Genomic DNA, 23211 nt, shown 5'->3' on the forward strand with positions numbered 1-23211 from the left:
ATTGTTTCTCTCTTCACTCATTTTTAATTTAAGACAGTCCTGGGAAAATGTGGATAGATTGCAAATTCAGATAAACAAATTAATTTCGTTTCTTATTTAACAAAGATATTTGTGTACAGCAGATCAAGCACATGGCCAATGAAGCTGTTCCCACGTACAGGGAACAATGTATGTTGACAATATATCCTAAACGTCAGTGAATAGTAAAAGTGTGAGAAATTGCTATGTCCATTTCAAAGAAGTACGTTTTTAGGTCCCTTCGAAATTTCCACTGATTAAGGTTGAGTCTCAGATGTTCTGGTACTTGATTTCATATTCTTGCTGTTTGAGAAGAAAATGTTTAGTGACTTAGGGCCAGATGTAGGAAACTGTTTGCGACTCGCAAACGGCAAAAATTGCTGTTTGAGAGTCGCAAACCGGAGTTTCCTATGCAGAAATGCATTTTGCGAGTCGGGACCGACTCGCAAAATGCATTTCCGAATCGCAAATAGGAAGGGGTGTTCCCTTCCTATTTGCGATTCGCAGTGGAATGCAATTCCATTTGCGACCGCGTATGCGGTCGCAAATGGAGTCGCAGTTACCATCCACTTGAAGTGGATGGTAACCCACTCGCAAATTGGAAGGGGTCCCCATGGGACCCCTTACCCTTTGTGAATGGACCACAAAATATTTTTTCAGGGCAGGTAGTGGTCCAACGGACCACTACCTGCCCTGAAACAATTCCGAAACTAAAGGTTTAAGGAAAACGGGCTACACTTAAAAAAAAAAAAAAAACTGTTTATTGATAAGCAGTCACGAACATGGAGGTCTGCTGACTACAGCAGGCCTCCATGTTAGCGAGTGCCCATAGTCGCTATGGGGCCGTAATTTGCGACCCACCTCATTAATATTAATGAGGTGGGTCTTTGCGAACCCATAGCGACTCGCAGACGGTGTCTGAGACACTGTTCTGCATTGCAAATTGCGAGTTGCAATTTGCGAGTCGCTAGGACTCGCAAATTGCAACTCGCAATTTGCAATATTGCTACATCTGGCCCTTAGACCATGATTTAAGAGGGCCTAGAGCCATATATCGCCACATTAGCATATTTGTTTATGCTAATGTGCCAATATTATGGCAAAATTGCAGCAACACATTTACAATGTGGCGCAATACATGCATTGAATCACTGTGCAACCCCTTGCGCCACATTATGCCTGTGCCAGACATAATGTATGGAACGGGGACATTCCCCCATTAGGGGGCCCACAAAAATGGCACAATCAAATCTAAAAGATTTACTTGCGCCATTTCTAGTGGTATTTCTAACGCTTGCACAGAGCACGCATTAAAAGGAGGCACACATATGTTTTCAATGGGCCTCAATGTGCTTTGTAGGATTAGCGTCATCATTGTTGGGGCTAATCATGCAAAGTGCCAAACTAGCATCAAACTTTTTGATGTTAGTTCCCTAACTACAGCCATAGTGCACCATATGTTTAATACGGCGCACACATGGTGGCGTTAGGGGACGCAAAGGGGTGCAACAAAAGTGGTGCTGCATTAGATGCAGCGCCACTTTTCTTAAATCTGCTCCTTAGTATTATTTTTTTGGGGACCTTCAGTAGGGATCTGGATTTGCCTCTAGTATTTCTGTCACCTTGCAAGGTGAAGGCTTGTTTTTCAGGTAGCTGAGAATTAGTGCTTTTTAATATTTTGTAGAAATATGTTGTACTAAAACCAGCTGAAAAGGGGTAACCAAAATAAGTGAGGCTTCTGTTATGCTAAACACACAACTGACTAGTCTTTCACTGGGGTTGATCTAGGTCTCTCCTCAAATCACTTGAGCCATGTTGTAATACCTGGCTACTTTGCTTTTCTTCGAGTATTTCAAATACAATGGAGAGTGCTTAAAAGCTCAACTGCTATTGTATCATTTCAAATCCACATTCATGTCCAGGATACCGACAATTTAAAAGTAAACACTTAGGCCCTGATTTACAAGAAACTGGCTCAGTGCTGTGCTGTGCCAAAATCAGCAGTGCCGCGTTGCGCCAGTTTTGAAATGCAGGGCTGCACCGTATTAACAAGCATATGTCTCAGCCCTGCATTTCCCCCTGTGCATACACTAAATTAAGCTGCCTGAGCCAACGCAGGCATCCTTGCACCATAGTACAAGAGTGTCTGCATTGAGGGGAGTGACTTTATGTGCAGGAAGGTCTCCCTTCCTGCACATAAACAATCTACAATAGCGATATGGCAATTCTATGTGTGCTGCAGAATGCAGCACATATAGAAGTACAAAAGGGTCATTTTTGAATGATTGTTTATGTGCAGAAAGGAACACCTTCCTGCACATAAATATACATCCATTGCATTTTGCTTCTTCTATGTGTGCTGCAGAATAAAAGCATCCCTCCTCATTTTGTCACGTTAATGCCACCCCTGGGGTGGTGTTAGTTTTTGGTGTGGCCACAGTTTTGCAATTTCTCGTCAATCTGGGCAGCGTCAAAAGGAATGGGTGTTGAGTTGGAATGCCCACTGCAACACCCATTGCATGCCCCTCTGATGCAGAACACTGCATTGGAGGACCCCATATTTACAAGGAGGCGTAGAGAAACAAAAAGTGGCGTTACACCTCCTTGTAAACATGAAGCAGTGGTTACTGCCACTAGAGTGTTGCAAAAAGTGACGCTCCAGTGGCGATAGGGCCTTGTAAATCTGGCCCTTATTTTATTGCTGTGGGGGGTCACAGAAGAAGTTTTGCTATGGCTGAATTTCATGTAAGCCACGATGGGGTGCAGCACCTGTTCTTAACAACCACCAATCACTGGCAATGGCAATAGGTTCGGCTTATGAATGAAAGTGCCTCCTCTATGACTGATAGGTTTAGGCACCTAATAGGTCATCATACATGTACAGTGTCACTCATATTTTCATTCACAATCCAATCATCTATCTACTGGTTCATTCTTGCATTCACCCTGACCCAATCACATTAAAACACGCACAAACTCAACAGCATATGGAGTGGTATACATTTCGCATGGCTACCCTCCACCCATCAGTGCTGCTTCTAGAGAAGGACAACCACCATAAATTATCTAGTCATCTAAGAACCTTTAACAACATTACAATGTGATGTGTGTGCCCCTAAAGTTCAAGGTCCGACAGCTGGATAAATACAATTATCACAGCTGGGTGGAGGGCAAGCACTTTTTTGTGGAAGCACACAACTTCTGCCCAGTCAAAAACATGCACTGGCTCCCAACATGTGGGAGGTGTCAAAGTCCCTCTCTAGATATGCTCACATAACTTGCGACAGCTGCGCTGTCAAGCCAGACAAAAAAGCACTGCTAAAGTGAATACGTCTGGGATTAATGTCCCAAAACAAACAGCATTAGCGCATTAGAGTGATACACATAGGAGGGAGGTATCAGGAGCAGAGCTATAGTGAGGAGTGAACATTTTGCTTTCTTCTATCAACAACGAGAACCTCATTTCACCAATCTGGTCCATGTGTTTGAAGGAAGCTTCACAGAAACACTTAGGGCCTCATTTTTTTTTGATGCTCCAGTGGTCCAGTATGCCGGCCCATATTTACAATGCCACGCAAAGCCAGCCTGCATTCCACTGCATTGTAAATATGGACCCTTCTCACGCATAATACTGCATGAGAGGGCCGTTCCATGACTGTTTACAAGTCTGGGAATGTGTCAGATTCCTATGCCACGTGTAAGGTGGTGGGGAGAAATGACATTATTGTTCCCTGTTTTTTTCCTCTTTCTATGTGTGCTGCATTCCACAGCACACACAGAAAGAGGAAAACACCATTAATGATTGTTATTGTGCAGGAAGGTGTCCCTTCGTGCACATAAACAATCATCCCTGCAATGCAGGCACCCTTGCACCAAGGTGCAAGGGTGCTTGCATTGGTGCTGGCAGCAATGTGTGTGCCAGGGCAGGGGAAAAGGATAGTAATGCACCACATTTTATAGAAACGGTGCATTCCTGCTCTTTTGTTTTGATGCAGGAGCAGCAAAAAGGCTTGCGGCGCTGCCTGGCACCAAAACTTAGTAAATGAGTCCCTAATTGCCCTATATTGTTGCCCATCTATTTTAGCCCATAGGAAATGATCGTCTATACAATGAAATGCTTCCATTTTCTGGCGATAATGGCATTACTCCTAGTCCTACTTCCTCGCCTTCCTTTTAACCAATGAGGCCTCCCGCCTCCCCCCTAGACCCTCCCTTCCCCTTTTTAAAAAAAAAACCTCCCTTATCCCCTCCTGTACAAAAACCAAGCCCAAGCCGCAACTCGGACCGTCCGTACCGGGAGGGCGGGAGGGAACGGAAAAGGAAGGCGAGGGAGTAGGACTAGGAGTAATGCCATTATCGCCAGAAAATGAAAGCATTACCCCCGTCCCTCCCTCACCTTCCTTTTAACCAATGAGACATAGCAAGAAAACACACAGGAGACGGACACCGAGTTGCAAGACCTTTATTCAATATCCTGCACCAAGATCACTCCAAAATCCCACCCTATTACCTCATAGAGGATAAGACTCGGTGACCTAACACCGACTCCAAACTACCCAAGTCCGACAGCCTGTAATGACGCACAAACGTCGAAGGAGAAGCCCAAGTGGCGGCCCTGCAAATTTCCACCATGGAAGTCCCCTGAAGCTCCGCCACCGTAGCAGCCATACCCCTGGTAGATCAACCTTGAATCCCTTGAGGAGGAACCACCCCTTTCAAGGAATAGGCCAACAGAATTAACAATCTTACCCACTGACTCAAGGAAGCCGTGGAAGGTTTTTCACCTTTGCGTGCCGGACCAAAATTAACAAAAAGCGAATCCCCCTTACGAAAAGGAGCCACCACCCTCAGATACTCCAACAAAACTCTGCGGACATCCAGCGAATGCAAACGGACCTCCTCCCGTGAGGAGGGATTTGGACAAAATGAAGGTAGGATGACCTCCTGATGCGAATGGAACGAAGAATTGACTTTCGGAATAAAGGAAGGCACCGGAACTAGAACCACCCTATCGTGAAAAATCTTACAAAAAGGAAAGGAACAAGCCAATGCCCCCAATTCCCCCAACCGACGAGCCGAAGTAATGGCTACCAAAAAGAACGTCTTCAAGGATAAATGGCGCAAATCACACTCCCCCAATGGCTCAAAGGGGGCATCCGCCAACACATCCAAAACCAAAGAAAGATCCCAAGAAGGAAACAAACGTACAGGGCGAGGAAACAAATTAATAAGACCTTGAAAAAATCTAGGCATCAAGCGCCCTTCATCCTGAAGATTACGCCACGGACCTCTGAATGCCTGAATAGCCGCCCACTGAACCCGTAGAGATGCCACCGACAACCCCAAATGAGCACCGTCCTGTAGAAACTACATCACCTCAAAGATAGAAGCGCAAGTAGGATCCAACTCATGACTCAAGCACCAAGAAGAAAAAACCTTCCACTGTCTAACATAAGAAAGTAAAGTGGAACGCCGCCTGGAAGCCAGTAAGGTAGAACTCAAAGCCACAGGAACTCCCAGACCTGTCAAGCCCCGCCGTTCAACCTCCAGGCCGTCAAGTGTAACCTCCTCAATGACCCCAATGGGAGGCAAGGAAACTCCAGGGGAGACGGACAAAGAGGCAGAGGCCACATCCTCCCGTCTGCCATCAGCCTCAACAACGGGAACCAATTCGCTCGCGGCCAAAGTGGTGCAATTAGGATAACCCCGGACTCCAGATCCCTCACCCATAACAGAAAAGACCTGATCAGTTGAAACGGTGGGAACGCATACAAAAGGCCCCTCGGCCAAGGACATGACATCCCGTCCACCTCCCAGGCCTGGGGACACCGAAACCGGGAGCAGAAACGATCCACCTTCGCATTCTCTGCGGACGCAAACACATCCAGTACTGGAAGCCCCCAAAGTCGAACCAGATGCCGAAACAGACACTTCCGAAGTGAGAAAAGTTGAGAGGAAGGAATCACCCTGCTCAGTAGATCCGCCCGAACATTGACCACCCCCCGAATGTACGTAGCCCTGAGAGAAGGAACCCACTCCTGAGCCCACACAAAAATCTCCCTGGCTAGACTGAACAGAGCCCTCGACCTGGTCCCCCCTTGCCGCTTGACATAAGCCTTGGCCACTAGGTTGTCCGTCCGAACCAGAACCGCCGCCCCCCTCAGGGAACCCTGGAAATGAACCAGAGCCAGAAGTATAGCTCTCAACTCGCGCCAATTTGATGACCGACTCGCCTCCCGAGGGGACCAAAACCCCTGAATCTGAGCCGACCCCATCCATGCACCCCAACCGGAGAGGCTGGCATCCGTGGTCACCACCACGGGTCTCAGAGGTGACAAAGACACCCCTACCCACAGATGGTCTGAAATCAACCACCATTGCAACTCCCTGCGAATCAATCCGGATCCCGGAACCCTGTCCCTCAGAGAACCGGACCCCGGCGCCCACCTTCTCAAGAACCATGTCACCAAGCACAGGAGATGGAACCGCGCCCAAGGAACCAGAAATATCACAGACGCTAAATGACCCTGCAGACGCAACCATAGAAGAGCTTGGGGTGCAGCCAGTAACACTACCTTCTTTACCAAAGCCTGGAGTACACCCAATCTTTTTTCTGACACCGTCACCAAGCCTAGACGAGTCTGAAACCGAGCCCCCATAAACACCAGATCCTGGGACGGAACTAAATCTGACTTCTCCCAGTTGATTAAAAACCTGTGGTTTTGCAGGACCCCCAGAACTTGGGCCACCTGCCTCTGCAACAGGACTCGTGACTGGGCATGAATCAAGATGTCGTCCAGATAAGGATGGAGGAACACCCCCTCCGAATGCAGCAAAGCCACCAGGGGGGCCAGCACCTTCGTAAAAATTTGAGGAGATGATTTTAGACCGAAAAGAAGAACGCAAAACTGGTAGTGTTCCTGATCCACCGCAAACCTCAGGAACCTCTGAGAAGACCTCGCCACAGGCACGTGCAGGTAAGCATCCTGCAGATCCAGCGACACTAGGAAGTCCCCTTGTCTGACCAATGGAAAGATAGTCTGAATAGACAGCATGCGGAAATGCACCGTCCTGATCCAAGCATTCACCTCCTTCAGATTGAGCACGGGTCGAAATCCCCCTGAAACTTTTTGCACAAGAAACAAGACCGAATAAGTGCCCTGACCTCGTTCCTCCATCGGAACGTGGGAAATGGCCCCTTTGACCAGCAAGTCCCGAACTCCGTCCAATAATGCTCTTCTCCGTGACCCCCCTGAAGGTAGAGGGGTGGGACGTACCCCTGAATCTGGGGGAACTGCCCCAAAATCTATGACATAACCATTGGCCACAATGTCTAGCACCCAACGATCGTTGACACTCTCCTCCCAAGTTGAAAGAAAGTGACTCAGCCTTCCCCCAACCGGCCCTATGCCAGGCCCACAATGATTGTCAGGACCCCTTCTTGAACCCACCCCGGTTCGCAGGAGCCGACTTCTTAGGAGAAAAACGTGGCTGAAAACGCCGTTTCCTAAATGAAAAGGATTTGGCATCCCTATTCGGAGAAGATCGGGAATACTTCTTCCACCCTTTACTTGAATCTGAGTTCGAAGGCTGAAACAATGGGAAACCCAAATTGTCCCGAACATGTGCCATCACCTCCCACATTTCTTCTCTGGAAACATATTTCCCCCCAGATGACGTAGACGGGGCCTCATCCTCACTGTCTGATGAAGACTTCCTCGCAGCTACTGAGGAATGAGCAATCTTAGACTGACCAGTCCTGGCCATGCCTGCTTGAAGAGCCCTGGTAACAGCCACCTCAATCATATCCTGCACTTCCTCTCTGGACATGAGGGGAGTACCTCCACCCGGCAACTGTGAGCTCTCAGGAGTAGAAATGCCAGCCGCGCCTTCCTCCTCAGAGGAGGAAGAAGAGACAATCCTACGTCTTTTCGCCGGCACTTTAGGCATGTTCAACATCCAAATAACACTGTTTGGCACCTAAACTCACTCCCCATATATAGGATCCTGGACCACCCCCAACAGGGATCCACCAATCCGTAAAAAGGTCAAATTTAATGGCCAAAACCATAAAAACCTCGGGCCGAACGCCCGTCCTACCTGCAGAGCAATCACACTCGTATTTCCTCAGTTCCCCGCGGCTCCGCAGCACGGAAACCCGGAAACCGATGCCCCAGCCACAAAGGGCCGGCTGACCCCGTCAGCTGGCCCCCAGTACACGCTTCCCGAGCAGCCCTGCTGCTCGTCAAAGACGCGACCTGCCGTAGCACTCCTCGCGGAGCCCCGCGTCCCGAGGAGTGCCTCCAGCGTCGACCTACAGGCCCCGCCGTGCAGGTAAAAAAGAGAAAAAAAAACCGTCTAGCGTTGGCTAGACAAAAGAACAGGAGGGGATAAGGGTGGGGGGGGTATAAAAAGGGGAAGGGAGGGTCTAGGGGGGAGGCGGGAGGCCTCATTGGTTAAAAGGAAGGCGAGGGAGGGACGGGAGGTAATGGATGAGTAGTTGGCAAGAAAATGTCTTCACACTGAAGTTGTAATAATCGTATTATAATGTTTAGTTAAGTGCAGTATGAAAAATCATTTGGTACCACATCATCCCTGCTTTACAGTCCTGAATTAGTATTTTGATAAACTGCACGCCCAAGATGTAGGGATCCTGCTCGATAGAAGACAATTCATCAAGAAGAGGACCGATTGTTTTACTGTATCACCCATTACTAATTTTAATAGAACTTCAACAGACATTCTATGTTACCACAGTTTCTGGTCATCCAGTTTACTGGATGATTCCACATGTAGCAGAGACGTATAAATGGATTACAAGCACGTCTTTGATTATGCCTCTACTTCCTCTGTCGAAGAACGCTCAATCTATTTAAAAAACGCTCACTCTATTGATGTGAAACATGAAGGTGTTGTCTAAATGCTTCTTTGCCGAATACGGCAAAGGTGGCAGACAGAAAACAGAACTTGGTCAAAGAAGTTTCCTGAAGAGCAAAGTTATGATTGCACACTTGAATATTCCATGAGACGGCTAGAACAAGCTCTGTGCCTGTACAGCAAATTGTATTTGCCTAAAAGTATAAGACTTGGGAACTTGTTACACTGTTGAAGAAGAGATTACAGTTATAACTGGTACATTTTTCAAATGGTAACTGTTCTGTTAAAGATCTGTACTTCGTATGCTGTGCAAATAATGCACAACGATCTGTTTTCCCTAAAAGTAAATAAATAGACATTTAACTAGCTTTAGATACAAAGCGAAAGCTAAAAAGAATACCTACCTTTCCTTTTGAAGTTTTACAGTCTGACATTCAAATAATCCAATGGGTTTATGATACGCTATCAGACAGTGTATTTGCTGTATTGTTATCTTTCCATATTTAGCATGCATTTGGTACATCAAGCAGAGCTATGATTGTTAACCCAGTTAAGTGTTAGTCCCATTTCACAAAGCTTGTTTTGCCACTATGAGGAGCCCTTATGAATTACCTATTGTTAGACCTGGCTTCCTTAGGGTGATCTTCCTCCACACTTTTACCTCCTCTTTTCTTACTGTACCTTTTTGTTGGCCTTAAGACTCTGAGGGGCATATTTATACTCTGTTTGCACCGACTAGGCGTCATTGTTTTTTACTCTAATTCGGTGCAAAACGAACTCCTTATTTATACTTTGGTGCTAGACCGGTCTAGCGCCACATTTATGGAGTTAAAGTCATTTTTTGGAAGTGGAAACCAACCTTGCCTTAATGAGATGCAAGGTAGGCGTTCCTGTGCTAAAAATTACTCTATGGCCTTAATGCCATATTTAGGGGCATATTTATATTCTGCGGTATATTTATACTCTGTTTGCACCGAATTTGCGTCATTTTTTTACTCTAATTCGGTGCAAAACTAACTACATATTTATACTTTGGTGCTAGACCCGTCTAGCAACAAGGCCCTGATTTATATATTTTTTGCTGCATTAACGTCATTTTTTGACGCAAAAGTGCCACAAACATACAACATATTGGCCCGTATATATACTTTTTGCTGCAAAACTGCACTAACTCAGTTTTGCACTAAAAAGTTTAGCACCGGCTTGCACCATTTCTGTGCACCAGCCGGGCACCATATTTATGGAATGGTGCAAGTCGGTGCAAAGGGTAGGCTAGAGTAAAAAAACAATGACTTTAGTCGGGTGGGGCTGGCAGTATAGAAGAAGAGGGTTTAGCACCAAAAAATGACTTTAGGCAGGTTAGAGTAAAAAAAAAAAATGACTCTAACCAGATAAGAGACATTTTATGGTGCTAAACCTACCATGCAACATGACTCCAGCCCTAGAAAAGGCGGTAGTCACGCCCACCACCCCAGTGGCCAGCACAGAGGACAAGGGTCCCCTGGGCATGGCCATTGCACCCTGTGCCATTTATGGGGGCCCATTTCAGGGCCCCCTATGGCACTTTCAAAAATAAAATGCAATCTACCTGTACATACCTGGGATGGGGTCCCCCATCCTCTGCAGTCTCTCTGGTGTGGGTTGGGGTGCCCCTGTGGACTGGGGGGGGGGGCACCTGTGGGCTTATTCCATGGTGTTCCACCATGGATAGAGGCCCACAGGTCCCCTAACGCCTGCCCTGACCCAGGCTTTAAAATATGGGGCAAAGCAAGCTTCGCACCATTTTTTGACCCCCTCCTCCCTCCCTTGCACCATTTTTGCATGGGAGTATAAATATGGCGTTAAGGCCATAGAGTCATTTTTTGCACTGGAACGCCTACCTTGCATCTCATTAGGGAAAGGTAGGTTTCCACTTCCAAAAAATGACTTTAACTCCATAAATTTGGCACTAGACGGGTCTAGCACCAAAGTATAAATATGGAGTTCGTTTTGCACTGAATTAGAGTTTTAAAAAAATACGCTAATTCAGTGCAAACAGAGTATAAATATGCCCCTTAGCGTCAAAAATTTACGATAATCTGGTTAGAGTCATTTATTTGGACTCTAACCTGCATAACATCATATATTTTTTTACGTTAGCCTACCCTTTGCACCAGCTTGCACCATTCCATAAATATGGTGCCCAGCTGGTGCTAAAAAATGGTGCAAGCCAGTGCAAAAGTTTTCGGTGCAAAACTGCGTTAGTGCAGTTTTGCACCAAAAAGTATAAATAAGGCCCTGAGCACTTTACTGCTGTTAACCAGTGCTAAAATGCATGCACTTCTTTCCTAAACCTAGTAACATTAGTGTATCCCCAAATTGCATATTTAATTTACCTGTGAGCCCCTTATAAAGTTGTATACATTATATCCAGGGCCTGGCAATTAAATGCTACTAGAGGGCTTGAAGCAATGATTGTGCTACCCACTTCAGTAGCTCTGTAAAGATATCTCAGGCCTGCCACTGCAGATCCTGTGTGTGCGGTTTCACTGCCACCTAGACTTGGCATTCAAAACCTCAGTACATTTCTGGACTGAAGAAACCTGCTGGAGTAAAGACTGCTGTGTGCCAGGATCATCACCTTGCCAGAGTTGACTATTCCCAGGAACTGCTGTTCTGCCTCGTTGTGCTTCCCTGCTGCCTGCTGATCTCGACCCTGCAGCCCAAGAATCAACAGCTAACCTGAGAATGACTCGAAGGGCTTGATGACCTGTATCCGGGTCTACTAAGGGTCTCCAAGACATCAAAGACCCACTGAGCGGCTTCCTTGCAGCTTGTCACCCCCTTTTATCACAACTCCCAGCGGCTTCCCTACAGCATGCAGCCCCCATTTTCAAGGATTGCAGAATGCCTTCCCTGCCGCTCACAGGACGCTTTGTCAAGGATCGCAGAGCAGCTTCCCTGCAGCCCATGGCCAGCTTTGTCAAGGATCGCCGAGTGGCTTCCCTTGACCTCAGGGTAGGTCGCCCCCCTGTCCCCGCAGCGCCACCAGCTCTTGTGTGTTGCCTTCTCCTCCTTCTGCTTGCTGATCCGCCTGTTACCCCCCTCTGCCTTCTGTATCCTGTGTGCTTGTGATCCTCTGTCTGCATTCTGTACCCCAGTGTGATCGCGCCCCCCCCTTTTGCTTCCGGTATCCTTGCGTGCTTGTGCTCCCCTCTTCCCCCTTTTTTGCATTTTGTATCCTCGTATGATTGCGCCCCCCCCCCCGTTTATTGCCTTCTGTACCCCTGTAAGACTGTGCCTTCTGTCCCACTCGCCGTTTTTCCCCCCCCTCGCCGTCCGTTTTTCCCGCTTTTTTGAGGCCGCCTCGTCCTTTAGGCCTCTCTGCGCCGCTTTTTTCCGCCTTTGCCTTTTGCCGCTTTTCCCGCCTACCCGCCCTTCTCCCGCCTCCCAGCTCACCCCGCCCCCCCGGCTACCCCCTTAAATGGCGGCCGCTGCGAGGCAGTGGTGGTGACCCTTGACCTCAGGGTAGGTCGCCCCCCTGTCCCCGCAGCGCCACCAGCTCTTGTGTGTTGCCTTCTCCTCCTTCTGCTTGCTGATCCGCCTGTTACCCCCTCTGCCTTCTGTATCCTGTGTGCTTGTGATCCCCTGTTTGCATTCTGTACCACAGTGTGATCGCGCCCCCCCCTTTTGCTTCCTGTATCCTTGCGTGCTTGTGCTCCCCTCTTCCCCCTTTTTTGCATTTTGTATCCTCATATGATTGCGCCCCCCCCCCGTTTATTGCCTTCTGTACCCCTGTAAGACTGTGCCTTCTGTCCCACTCGCCGTTTTTTCCCCCCCCTCGCCGTCCGTTTTTCCCGCTTTTTTGAGGCCGCCTCGTCCTTTAGGCCTCTCTGCGCCGCTTTTTTCCGCCTTCGCCTTTTGCCGCTTTTCCCGCCTACCCGCCCTCCTCCCGCCTCCCAGCTCACCCCGCCCCCCGGCTACCCCCTTAAATGGCGGCCGCTGCGAGGCAGTGGTGGTGACCCTTGACCTCAGGGTAGGTCGCCCCCCTGTCCCCGCAGCGCCACCAGCTCTTGTGTGTTGCCTTCTCCTCCTTCTGCTTGCTGATCCGCCTGTTACCCCCTCTGCCTTCTGTATCCTGTGTGCTTGTGATCCCCTGTTTGCATTCTGTACCCCAGTGTGATCGCGCCCCCCCTTTTGCTTCCTGTATCCTTGCGTGCTTGTGCTCCCTCTCCCCCCTTTTTTGCATTTTGTATCCTCGTATGATTGCGCCCCCCCCCCCCGTTTATTGCCTTCTGTACCCCTGTAAGACTGTGCCTTCTGTCCCACTCGCCGTTTTTCCCCTCCCTCGCCGTCCGTTTTTCCCGCTTTTTTGAGGCCGCCTCGTCCTTTAGGCCTCTCTGCGCCGCTTTTTTCCGCCTTTGCCTTTTGCCGCTTTTCCCGCCTACCCGCCCTCCTCCCGCCTCCCAGCTCACCCCGCCCCCCCGGCTACCCCCTTAAATGGCGGCCGCTGCGAGGCAGTGGTGGTGACCCTTGACCTCAGGGTAGGTCGCCCCCCTGTCCCTGCAGCGCCACCAGCTCTTGTGTGTTGCCTTCTCCTCCTTCTGCTTGCTGATCCGCCTGTTACCCCCCTCTGCCTTCTGTATCCTGTGTGCTTGTGATCCCCTGTTTGCATTCTGTACCACAGTGTGATCGCGCCCCCCCCTTTTGCTTCCTGTATCCTTGCGTGCTTGTGCTCCCCTCTTCCCCCTTTTTTGCATTTTGTATCCTCGTATGATTGCGCCCCCCCCGTTTATTGCCTTCTGTACCCCTGTAAGACTGTGCCTTCTGTCCCACTCGCCGTTTTTCCCCCCCCCTCGCCGTCCATTTTTCCCGCTTTTTTGAGGCCGCCTCGTCCTTTAGGCCTCTCTGCGCCGCTTTTTTCCGCCTTCGCCTTTTGCCGCTTTTCCCGCCTACCCGCCCTCCTCCCGCCTCCCAGCTCACCCCGCCCCCCCGGCTACCCCCTTAAATGGCGGCCGCTGCGAGGCAGTGGTGGTGACCCTTGACCTCAGGGTAGGTCGCCCCCCTGTCCCCGCAGCGCCACCAGCTCTTGTGTGTTGCCTTCTCCTCCTTCTGCTTGCTGATCCGCCTGTTACCCCCTCTGCCTTCTGTATCCTGTGTGCTTGTGATCCCCTGTTTGCATTCTGTACCCCAGTGTGATCGCGCCCCCCCCCTTTTGCTTCCTGTATCCTTGCGTGCTTGTGCTCCCTCTCCCCCCTTTTTTGCATTTTGTATCCTCGTATGATTGCGCCCCCCCCGTTTATTGCCTTCTGTACCCCTGTAAGACTGTGCCTTCTGTCCCACTCGCCGTTTTTCCCCCCCTCGCCGTCCGTTTTTCCCACTTTTTTGAGGCCGCCTCGTCCTTTAGGCCTCTCTGCGCCGCTTTTTTCCGCCTTCGCCTTTTGCCGCTTTTCCCGCCTACCCGCCCTCCTCCCGCCTCCCAGCTCACCCCGCCCCCCCGGCTACCCCCTTAAATGGCAGCCGCTGCGAGGCAGTGGTGGTGACCCTTGACCTCAGGGTAGGTCGCCTCCCTGTCCCCGCAGCGCCACCAGCTCTTGTGTGTTGCCTTCTCTTCCTTCTGCTTGCTGATCCGCCTGTTACCCCCGCTGCCTTCTGTATCCTGTGTGCTTGTGATCCCCTGTTTGCATTCTGTACCCCAGTGTGATCGCGCCCCCCCTTTTGCTTCCTGTATCCTTGCGTGCTTGTGCTCCCCTCTCCCCCCTTTTTTGCATTTTGTATCCTCGTATGATTGCGCCCCCCCCGTTAATTGCCTTCTGTACCCCTGTAAGACTGTGCCTTCTGTCCCACTCGCCGTTTTTCCCCCCCCTCGCCGTCCGTTTTTCCCGCTTTTTTGAGGCCGCCTCGTCCTTTAGGCCTCTCTGCGCCGCTTTTTTCCGCCTTCGCCTTTTGCCGCTTTCCCGCCTACCCGCCTCCCAGCTCACCCCGCCCCCCCGGCTACCCCCTCAAATGGCGGCCGCTGCGAGGCGAGACCGCGCCCAGCGCCCGAACCCCTGGTCCCCGCCCCCCCCCGCCTGACCTACGACTCCGCCATCCTCACCAGCCTCAACCCCGGCCGCACGCCGGGCTGCTACCGCGCCACCCCGAAACTGACCCACGGATCCTTCACCTGCAACAACTGCCACTGCTCCTGCCATCGGACCCACTCCGCTCCCGTCGAGAACAACGCCCCCGGAAACAACCTCCACTGCATCCTGATCAACACCCGATCCGTCCACAGGCACGCCATCGAACTGTGGAACCTCATCAACTCTACGAACCCGGACATCGCCTTCCTCACCGAGACCTGGATGAAACCCACCTCGGCACCCGACATCGCCATAGCCATCCCGGACGGCTATAAAATCATCCGGAGAGTCCGCACCAACCGCATCGGAGGAGGCATCGCCATCGCGCACAAAAACACCATCCGAGTCACAACCGACACCGACAACTCATTCCCCGACGCCGAACATCTCCACTTCACGATCCACAGCGACCCCAAGACCACCCTCAGAGGCACCCTCATGTACAGACCACCAGGACCTCGCTCCAAGTTCACCGAAGACATCGCAGACTTCGTCAACCCTCACGCACTCTCCTCCACCGACTACATCCTCCTAGGAGACCTCAACTTTCACCTAGAGAACCCCACCGACAACAACACCACCGCCCTCCTGGACAACCTCGCCAACCTGGGACTGAATCAGCTTGTCAACACCCCCACCCACTACGCCGGACATACGCTCGACCCCATCTTCTCCTCCAGCAGACACGTCACCTTCAACCACACCACCGAACTCACCTGGTCGGACCACAGCTGCGTCCACTTCAGCTTCAAGAAGACCACCGTGCATCACCACACTCAGCAACCACCAAGAAGACACTGGAACCGTATCACCACGGAACAGATCGCAGCAACCCTCTCCCAGAACCAACCCACCGGCACCACCGACCCAAACGAAGCCGCCAACAACCTCACCAACTGGCTCTCCGACTGTGCAAACCTCCTGGCCCCCCTGAAGACTCAAGCCAGCACCAACAACCACAAGAAAAACTCATGGTTCACCCCCGACCTCAAAGACTCCAAGAAAGAATGCCGCACCCGAGAGCAGACGTGGCGCCTCAACCAGACCGAAGAGAACCTCTCAGCTCTCAAGGACGCCACCTGCCAACATCACCAACACCTCCGCGCCGCACGAAAAACCGCCTACCGGAATAGACTGGACAACAACGCCCACAACAGCAAGGAACTTTTTGGCATCATCAAAGAGCTCTCCAACCCGGACGCAGAAAACAACTCCATCCCTCCATCACAGGACCTCTGCGACTCCCTCGCGACCTTCTTCCACCAGAAAATCACCAACATTTACAACAGCTTCCCGACCGCCGACGCGAACCCCCCCCCAGAACCCGCCAACGAGATCACCACCATCCTCAACTGGAGCCCAACCACCACCGAGGAGACCACCCGCGCCATGAATTAGATCCACTCCGGCTCCCCATCGGATCCCTGCCCGCACCACATCTACAACAGGGCCGACGACATCATAGCACCACACCTTCGAGACGTCATCAACGCCTCCCTCACCACCGCCACCTTCCCGGAGAGCTGGAAGCACGCAGAGCTCAACGCCCTCCTGAAGAAGCCCACAGCAGACCCCACCGATCTCAAAAACTTCAGACCCATCTCTCTCCTGCCGTTCCCCGCCAAAGTGATTGAGAAAATTGTCAACTCGCAACTCACCATCGCCCTGGAAACCCACGACTCCCTCGACCCCACACAGTTCGGTTTCAGAGCCAACCACAGCACCGAAACCGCCCTCATCGCAGCCACGGACGACATCAGAGCCCTGACCGACAAGGGTGAGACCGTGGCCCTCATACTACTGGACCTCTCTGCAGCCTTCGACACGGTCTGCCACCGCACCCCGATACGACGCCTCAGCAACGCCGGCATCAGAGGCATGGCCCTCGAATGGATCATCTCCTTCCTCTCCGGCAGGACCCAGAGAGTCCGCCTCCCCCCCTTCAGATTGACAGCCACGGAAATCATCTGCGGCGTACCCCAAGGATCTTCCCTCAGCCCCACTCTCTTCAACATCTACATGACCCCCCTGGCAAACATCGCACGCAACCACGGACTCAACCTAATATCATACGCCGACGACACCCAGCTCATCCTTTCCCTCACTAACAATCCCACCGCAGCCCGAATTAAACTTCACGAAGGAATGAAGGAAGTGGCGAACTGGATGACAGACAGCCGTCTGAAACTGAATGCAGACAAGACGGAAGTCCTCATCCTCGGCCCCACTCCCACCGCATGGGACGACTCCTGGTGGCCCCCCGCCCTAGGCAGCACTCCCCAACCCACCGACCACGCACGCAACCTCGGCTTCATCTTGGACTCATCACTCTCCATGACCAGGCAGGTGAACGCGGTGACCTCGGCATGCTTCAACACCCTCCGCATGCTCCGCAAGATCTTCCGCTGGATCCCCACCGACACCAGGAAGACCGTCACCCACGCCCTCGTAGCCAGTCGCCTGGACTACGGGAACACCCTGTACGCCGGCATCACCAACAAACTGATGAGAAAACTCCAACGAATCCAGAACGCCGCCGCAAGACTCATCCTGGACATCCCTCGCCCCCACCACATCTCCGGACACCTGAGAAAACTCCACTGGCTCCCCATCAACAAGAGGATTACCTTCCGACTCCTGACCCACGCACACAAAGCCCTCCACAACCTCGGACCCAAACTGATCAACAGCCGCGTCTCCTTCTACACCCCCCCGCGCACTCTACGTTCCGCCGGTCAGGCCCTGGCAGCTGTACCCCGCATCCGCAAAGCCACCGCCGGAGGAAGATCCTTCTCCTTCTTGGCAGCGAAGACCTGGAACTCGCTGCCCAGCCACCTTCGCGCCATACCTGACCACCTCTCCTTCAGAAGGCAGCTCAAGACCTAGCTCTTCGAGCACTGACCCCCCCCCCCCAGCGCCTTGAGACCCTTTATGGGTGAGTAGCGCGCTTTATAAATGCGAATGATTGATTGATTGATTGAGTTCGCGCCCAGATTTGTCAAGGATCATAGAGTGGCCTCCCAGTAGTTTGCCGCCAACTTTTACTAAAGATCACAGAGCGGCTTCCCTGCAGCTCACATGCTGCTTTACCAAGGATCTCAGAGCAGCTTCCCTGCAGCTCTCTTCCCACTTTATCAAGGACTGCAGAGCGGCTTCAGTTCAATCGACCCCCGCACTCCCTCCTTAAGTCTCAAAACCTGTGGCGGTGATTCAACATGGTGCCACTGGCCCCTCTTTAGAGCAATCCCGAGGTCCTTGATGCTGTGCTGGGGAGACATTTAAAACATAACGTTTGGCTGCTCTCAACGAAGAGCACGTCCGAAATATTCCCAAACTATTCTTAAACAAAGTGTACTCACATCGCAGAGTGCACCGAATCATCTTTTGTCATGTAACCAGCTACAAACACTCCTTTTAACTTTGAAAAGTGAGATTTTTTTATTGGATTTTTGTCACTTTGGTTTTATCCTATACATAGAGTCTTCATTTTCCTAATACTGTGTGGAGTCTTTTTGTGGTGTTCTCATTGTGGCTACTGTAGAGGGATTGCACAAATACTTTACACATTGCCTTCTAAGTTAAGCCTGTCTGCTCTGTGCCAGGATACCCAAGGGTGAGCACAGGTTATTTTAGGTCCTGTATTTTGACTTATCCTGACAAGGTTTGTGGTCCCTACTTGGACAGGGGTGCAGACCGCTGACAGCTACAGACCCAGGGGCATATTTACAAGCCCCTTGCGCCTCCTTGTGGTGCCATAGTGTCATTTCTTTATGCTAAGGAGGTTTTAAGAAGGCACCCAACATGTGCCATATTTACAATGTGGTGCAATGCATTCATGCAATGCGCCACTTTGTAACCCCTTACACCCCATTATACCTGCGCCAGGTATAATGTATACAAGGGTGGCATTCCCACACAGGGAGGCCCCAAAAAATGGTGCAGTGAAATATACAAGATTTCACTGCGCCATTTTTTGTGTCATTTTTAACACCTTCTCAGGGCAGGTTTATAGTGATTCTCCCATAATAACCTATTGGCCTCCCTGTGCACTAATTCAGCAAAGGACCACAATAGCATCATCAATTATGATGCTATTGTGTTAACATGTGCCATGGTGTGCTGTATAGTAAATAAAGCATTATAATGGTGATGTTAGGCGGATGCAGGGTGACGCAAGAAAAGTGGTGCACCAGAGCTGATGCACCACTTTCTTGAAAATATGCCCCTAGTTTCAAACACCTACCTACTAAAAGTGTGTTTTCACTTTGTCCAGTGGCTATGTCCTTTTTGGATGCAACATCAGATAGAGAAAATGCATGTAAGTTGGCATTGTTTAAAATTCTTTCTTCTGTTTGATAGCATTGACTTTATTACAACAAATGGGAAAATAGGAGTAAGCTCAGAAGCATGGTTAGATGCATAATGACACAACTCATTATGTCTAACCTTTCTCCATACACGTTCTGCACTTTAATAAGCTAGTTTTCCTCTCATTTGTGTTAAAACAAATATGACCTAAATTATGCTAATTTCAGATGTGTTGACGTTTGATGACCCAAGACCACATAGGTCAAAGGCAGGAAAATGAAGGAGAAAACGTGGTCCTCACCTTTTGTGGCCCAGGTGTAGGCATCTCATCTCTCAATGATTAGATATCTCCATTTTAAAATCATTCTATACCACTTCATCTATAACATCTATCTGAAAAACTGTGGGCCAGATGTAAGAACTGAGTGCAGCGCCACTTTTCTTGCGCCCCTTAGGGCCTCCCGAATGCCACCATGTGTGCACCGTATATAAGATATAGCACACCATGGCGGTAGTTAGGGAACTAGCGCCAAACTTTTTGATGCAAGTTCAAAGCTTTGAAGGATTAGTGTTGAAAATGTTGTCGCTAATCCTGCAAAGCCTATTAAGGTCCATTGTAAACAATGGTGTGTCTCCTTTTAACGCCTGCTCAGAGCAGGCACTAAAAGTGCAGAAAAAATTATGCAAATAAATGTATGCAAAGGGAGGGAACACCCCCTTTGCATACATTATGCCTGATGCAGGGATAATGTAGCGTCAAAGGGACACAAAGTGGCGCAATGCATGCATTGTGCCACTTTGTAAATTTGGTGCAGCGATTTTGGCCCCTATATTTTAACCTATGACCAGAGTGGAATTAATGATGATATTTATCCAAAGCCTGTTGGTGTACCGTGATATTCCTTGGTTATAAACAGTGTCGGCCTTAGGGGTGTGAGCACCATGTGATTACACAGGGCCCGCAACTTCGGAGGGCCTGAAAATGTCTCAGAAAAGTTTACATAAATGTACCATAAACGCCACAGTGCCCTCCTTAGAGCCGGTGCTCTCGCCGGTCAGCGCCCTCAGCTGAAGAACAGCTGGTCACAGTCAGCTATGGTGACAACAAAAGAACAATGGGGCGAGGATGCAGAAGGGAGTGTGTGTGTGCCTCTGAAGCCTTCTAAACTGACACATCCCACAGAAAGCAGGAGGCTTTTCATGGTCTCTGTAAACCCTGGCTATGCCACTGTTAGCTCCGAGATCACAGGTCAGTAGCAGGTAACATAAGGGCACAGTATCTCTGTTGAATACTGTTGGAACGTGTGCTGCGTGCAACATCATTGTTGTCATCTGCTGCACCGCAGGAAGGGCACCTGCCTCAGCTACATTGGCTTGTGTGAGTTTTCCAAAATCCACCACAGGAAAAAAAAGCAGCCGTGTGTGCAGTACATTGTGTATGGCGCCTTGCCATGAGGCAGAGCGATTTATCAATGTATTTCTCAATTCATTCATATCCAGTAATTACATTTCCCCTTTATCTGCAACTTGAGAAGTTCAAGTACTGGTGGACAGAGTGGTCGTAATCCCCAGGGCAGCACTGTATGTGGTGCTGCTCTGGTAGATTGGGACTGCCAGCACAGCCAGGCCATCGGGGGGCTAAAAAGTGGCGGTGCTGGCTGTCCGACTGTGGCCGACACGTCACGGTTATAATGTGGTTGTCTGACCGCCGCCAGAACGCCATCACGAGTCTGGCGGTCCCAGGACCGCCAGACTCGTATTTAGGGCCAGACTGTCCTGGACCAAGGCAGCAGTGTCTCACACACCCGCTGTTTGGATCTTTTTACAGCAGCTGCCGGCAGGGGGTTGATAGGGCCTTTTCCCACCTCTGCATTGCTGTGTACTCCATTAAGGCGTGGCTTCACTGTTGGCCAATATTTTTTTTAACAAAGGGGAGTTGTTGCTGACCTTGATAAAGCACGTTGATAGGTAATTACTTTCTTGCAAGAGTCCAACAGCCTAAAGTATGGGCAGGGCCATTTGCAGGCTCCCCAGGTTTGCAAAGTTTACAGACAATGAGGGGCATATTTTCAAGGAACTGGTGCAGCGAGGAGCTGCACCAAAATTGACAGCACCACGCTGCATCACTTCAGAAATGCATGGAAGTGCCATATTAACAAGAATACAGCGCACCCCTGTGTTTCCCCCTGCGCTGACACAAAAATTGCTGCTGAGCGCCAAAACAGCCACCCTTGCGCCATGGTGCAAGGATTGCTATGTTGCAGGGGAGATTGTTGTTGTGCAGGAAGGTGTCAATCTTTACCTGGTGATTTGCTCTTTCTGTGTGTGCTGCAGAATGCAGCACACACAGAAAGAGCAAAAAATACGAGGAGAAATGAAAGCATTTCTCCTCGTTTCGACATGTTAAGATTTTGCCGCTGCCTCAGGTTTACGAAATATCATAAATCTGGGGCAGCATCAAAATGGAATGCATGTTGATGTGGCACACCCACAGCATAACCCTTTGCATGCCCCTTCCACACAAAGTGCTGTGTGTGAAGGTGGCTGTATTTACAAGGTGACGTTAAACACCAAAAAGTGACTTAACGCCCCCTTGTACATACGGCGCAGTGCACAGCGCCACCAGAGCAGCACACCAAAACTCAAGCTCCAGTGGCACTAGGGGCTTGTAAATGAGCCCCATAGTGTTTTTTAACTTGTATTTGTTTGCATTTGTATTTACATGTATTTATGTCCTGTGTGAAAGTCTGGTGTGAGTATAATGTAATTGGTAACTGCAATAATAAGATTTCTGCAGTACACAATAATATAGTAAGGAAAGTTTGACTAAAGATTTATTTTCAGTTAAGTATTGTAATATACTGTAATTGCATTTATTTCTTACTCTCCCCTCCTGACTCTTCCCCCTCGCTGCTCTGCTCCCTGGATGGCACCTATTCATTGTATCTCCCAATTTCTCTGTTTTAGGGTTCCCGGAGTTGTTGTTTTCCCATTCCAGCACTGATATAGGCAAAGTAGTTTAGTAAGACAGAGAGAATGACTATATGATAGATACATTATAGTTTTGATGATATTTGAAGTAATTGTAATCGCTACTCATTTTTAAATAAAACATCTTTATTACTTGTTTGCGCTCTGCACATTTTTCAATGAATAATGAAGACATGTGTATAGTGAGTAATAAACCCAATATGGCGTGCCTTCAAAATACTCCTTTCAGAAAGAATTTGTAATGGGTTGGAGTGCCACATATCCACCACAGCCAACCCACCACACCTTAACTCTTATTTGATTGAAGAAAAACTTAAGATAAACATTTAATAAAAGAACATAACTTTCTCTTCTAGTGGTGGTCCTCTTCTGTTCTGTACCTGCCTTTCAAAGGCTCTGCCTGCTACCCTTGTGGCAGCAACACACAAGAGGGGCACTGTTCCACTATCTCTCCTAAACCCAACCCCTGATTTACATTCATTTACCTTTGTGGCAGTATCTTCCTCCATAGCCTGGTGGGCATCGGCATTTCCCTGGACGCAGACACTCCCCACCGTTTTTGCATTTTGGATAACAGGTTGCTGTGAAGCAAATGTGAAAAAAGAATACATTTAAGAAGACTCAGGATCCAGTAGGCAGAGATATTTCTCAAAACCACACTTTTTGCTACTCATTTAAAGGAAAGTTGAAATCAAGGGGGTCACTAATTTAATTCTTTAGGACAGTGGTTCCCAAACTTTTGACTCTTGAGGACCCCCACTGAATCACTAGTGGAAGCCGGGGATCCCCAGAAATTTGTAATATTTAAATTTCAAACATTAAAACAGTAATTCACATAAAATACACAAACAAGTACACACCAAACAACAACTAGGATTACTAAAGGTTCAGACCCTCATTACGAGTTTGGCGG

The 23211-nt window shown here is 49.7% G+C and overlaps 1 protein-coding gene across 1 annotated transcript in view; it reads right to left on the reverse strand.

Annotated features, from left to right (window-relative positions):
* LOC138262090 (wnt inhibitory factor 1-like) overlaps positions 1 to 23211 on the reverse strand; it is a 124087-nt gene that overhangs the window by 54830 nt on the left and 46046 nt on the right. The window contains exon 2 of the mRNA XM_069211827.1: positions 22784 to 22879. Coding sequence (XP_069067928.1) covers positions 22784 to 22879 — 96 coding nt within the window. The remainder of the gene's footprint in view (positions 1 to 22783; positions 22880 to 23211) is intronic.

Source organism: Pleurodeles waltl, chromosome 10, assembly GCF_031143425.1.
Source record: "Pleurodeles waltl isolate 20211129_DDA chromosome 10, aPleWal1.hap1.20221129, whole genome shotgun sequence".
Classification (NCBI taxonomy): Eukaryota; Metazoa; Chordata; class Amphibia; order Caudata; family Salamandridae; genus Pleurodeles; species Pleurodeles waltl.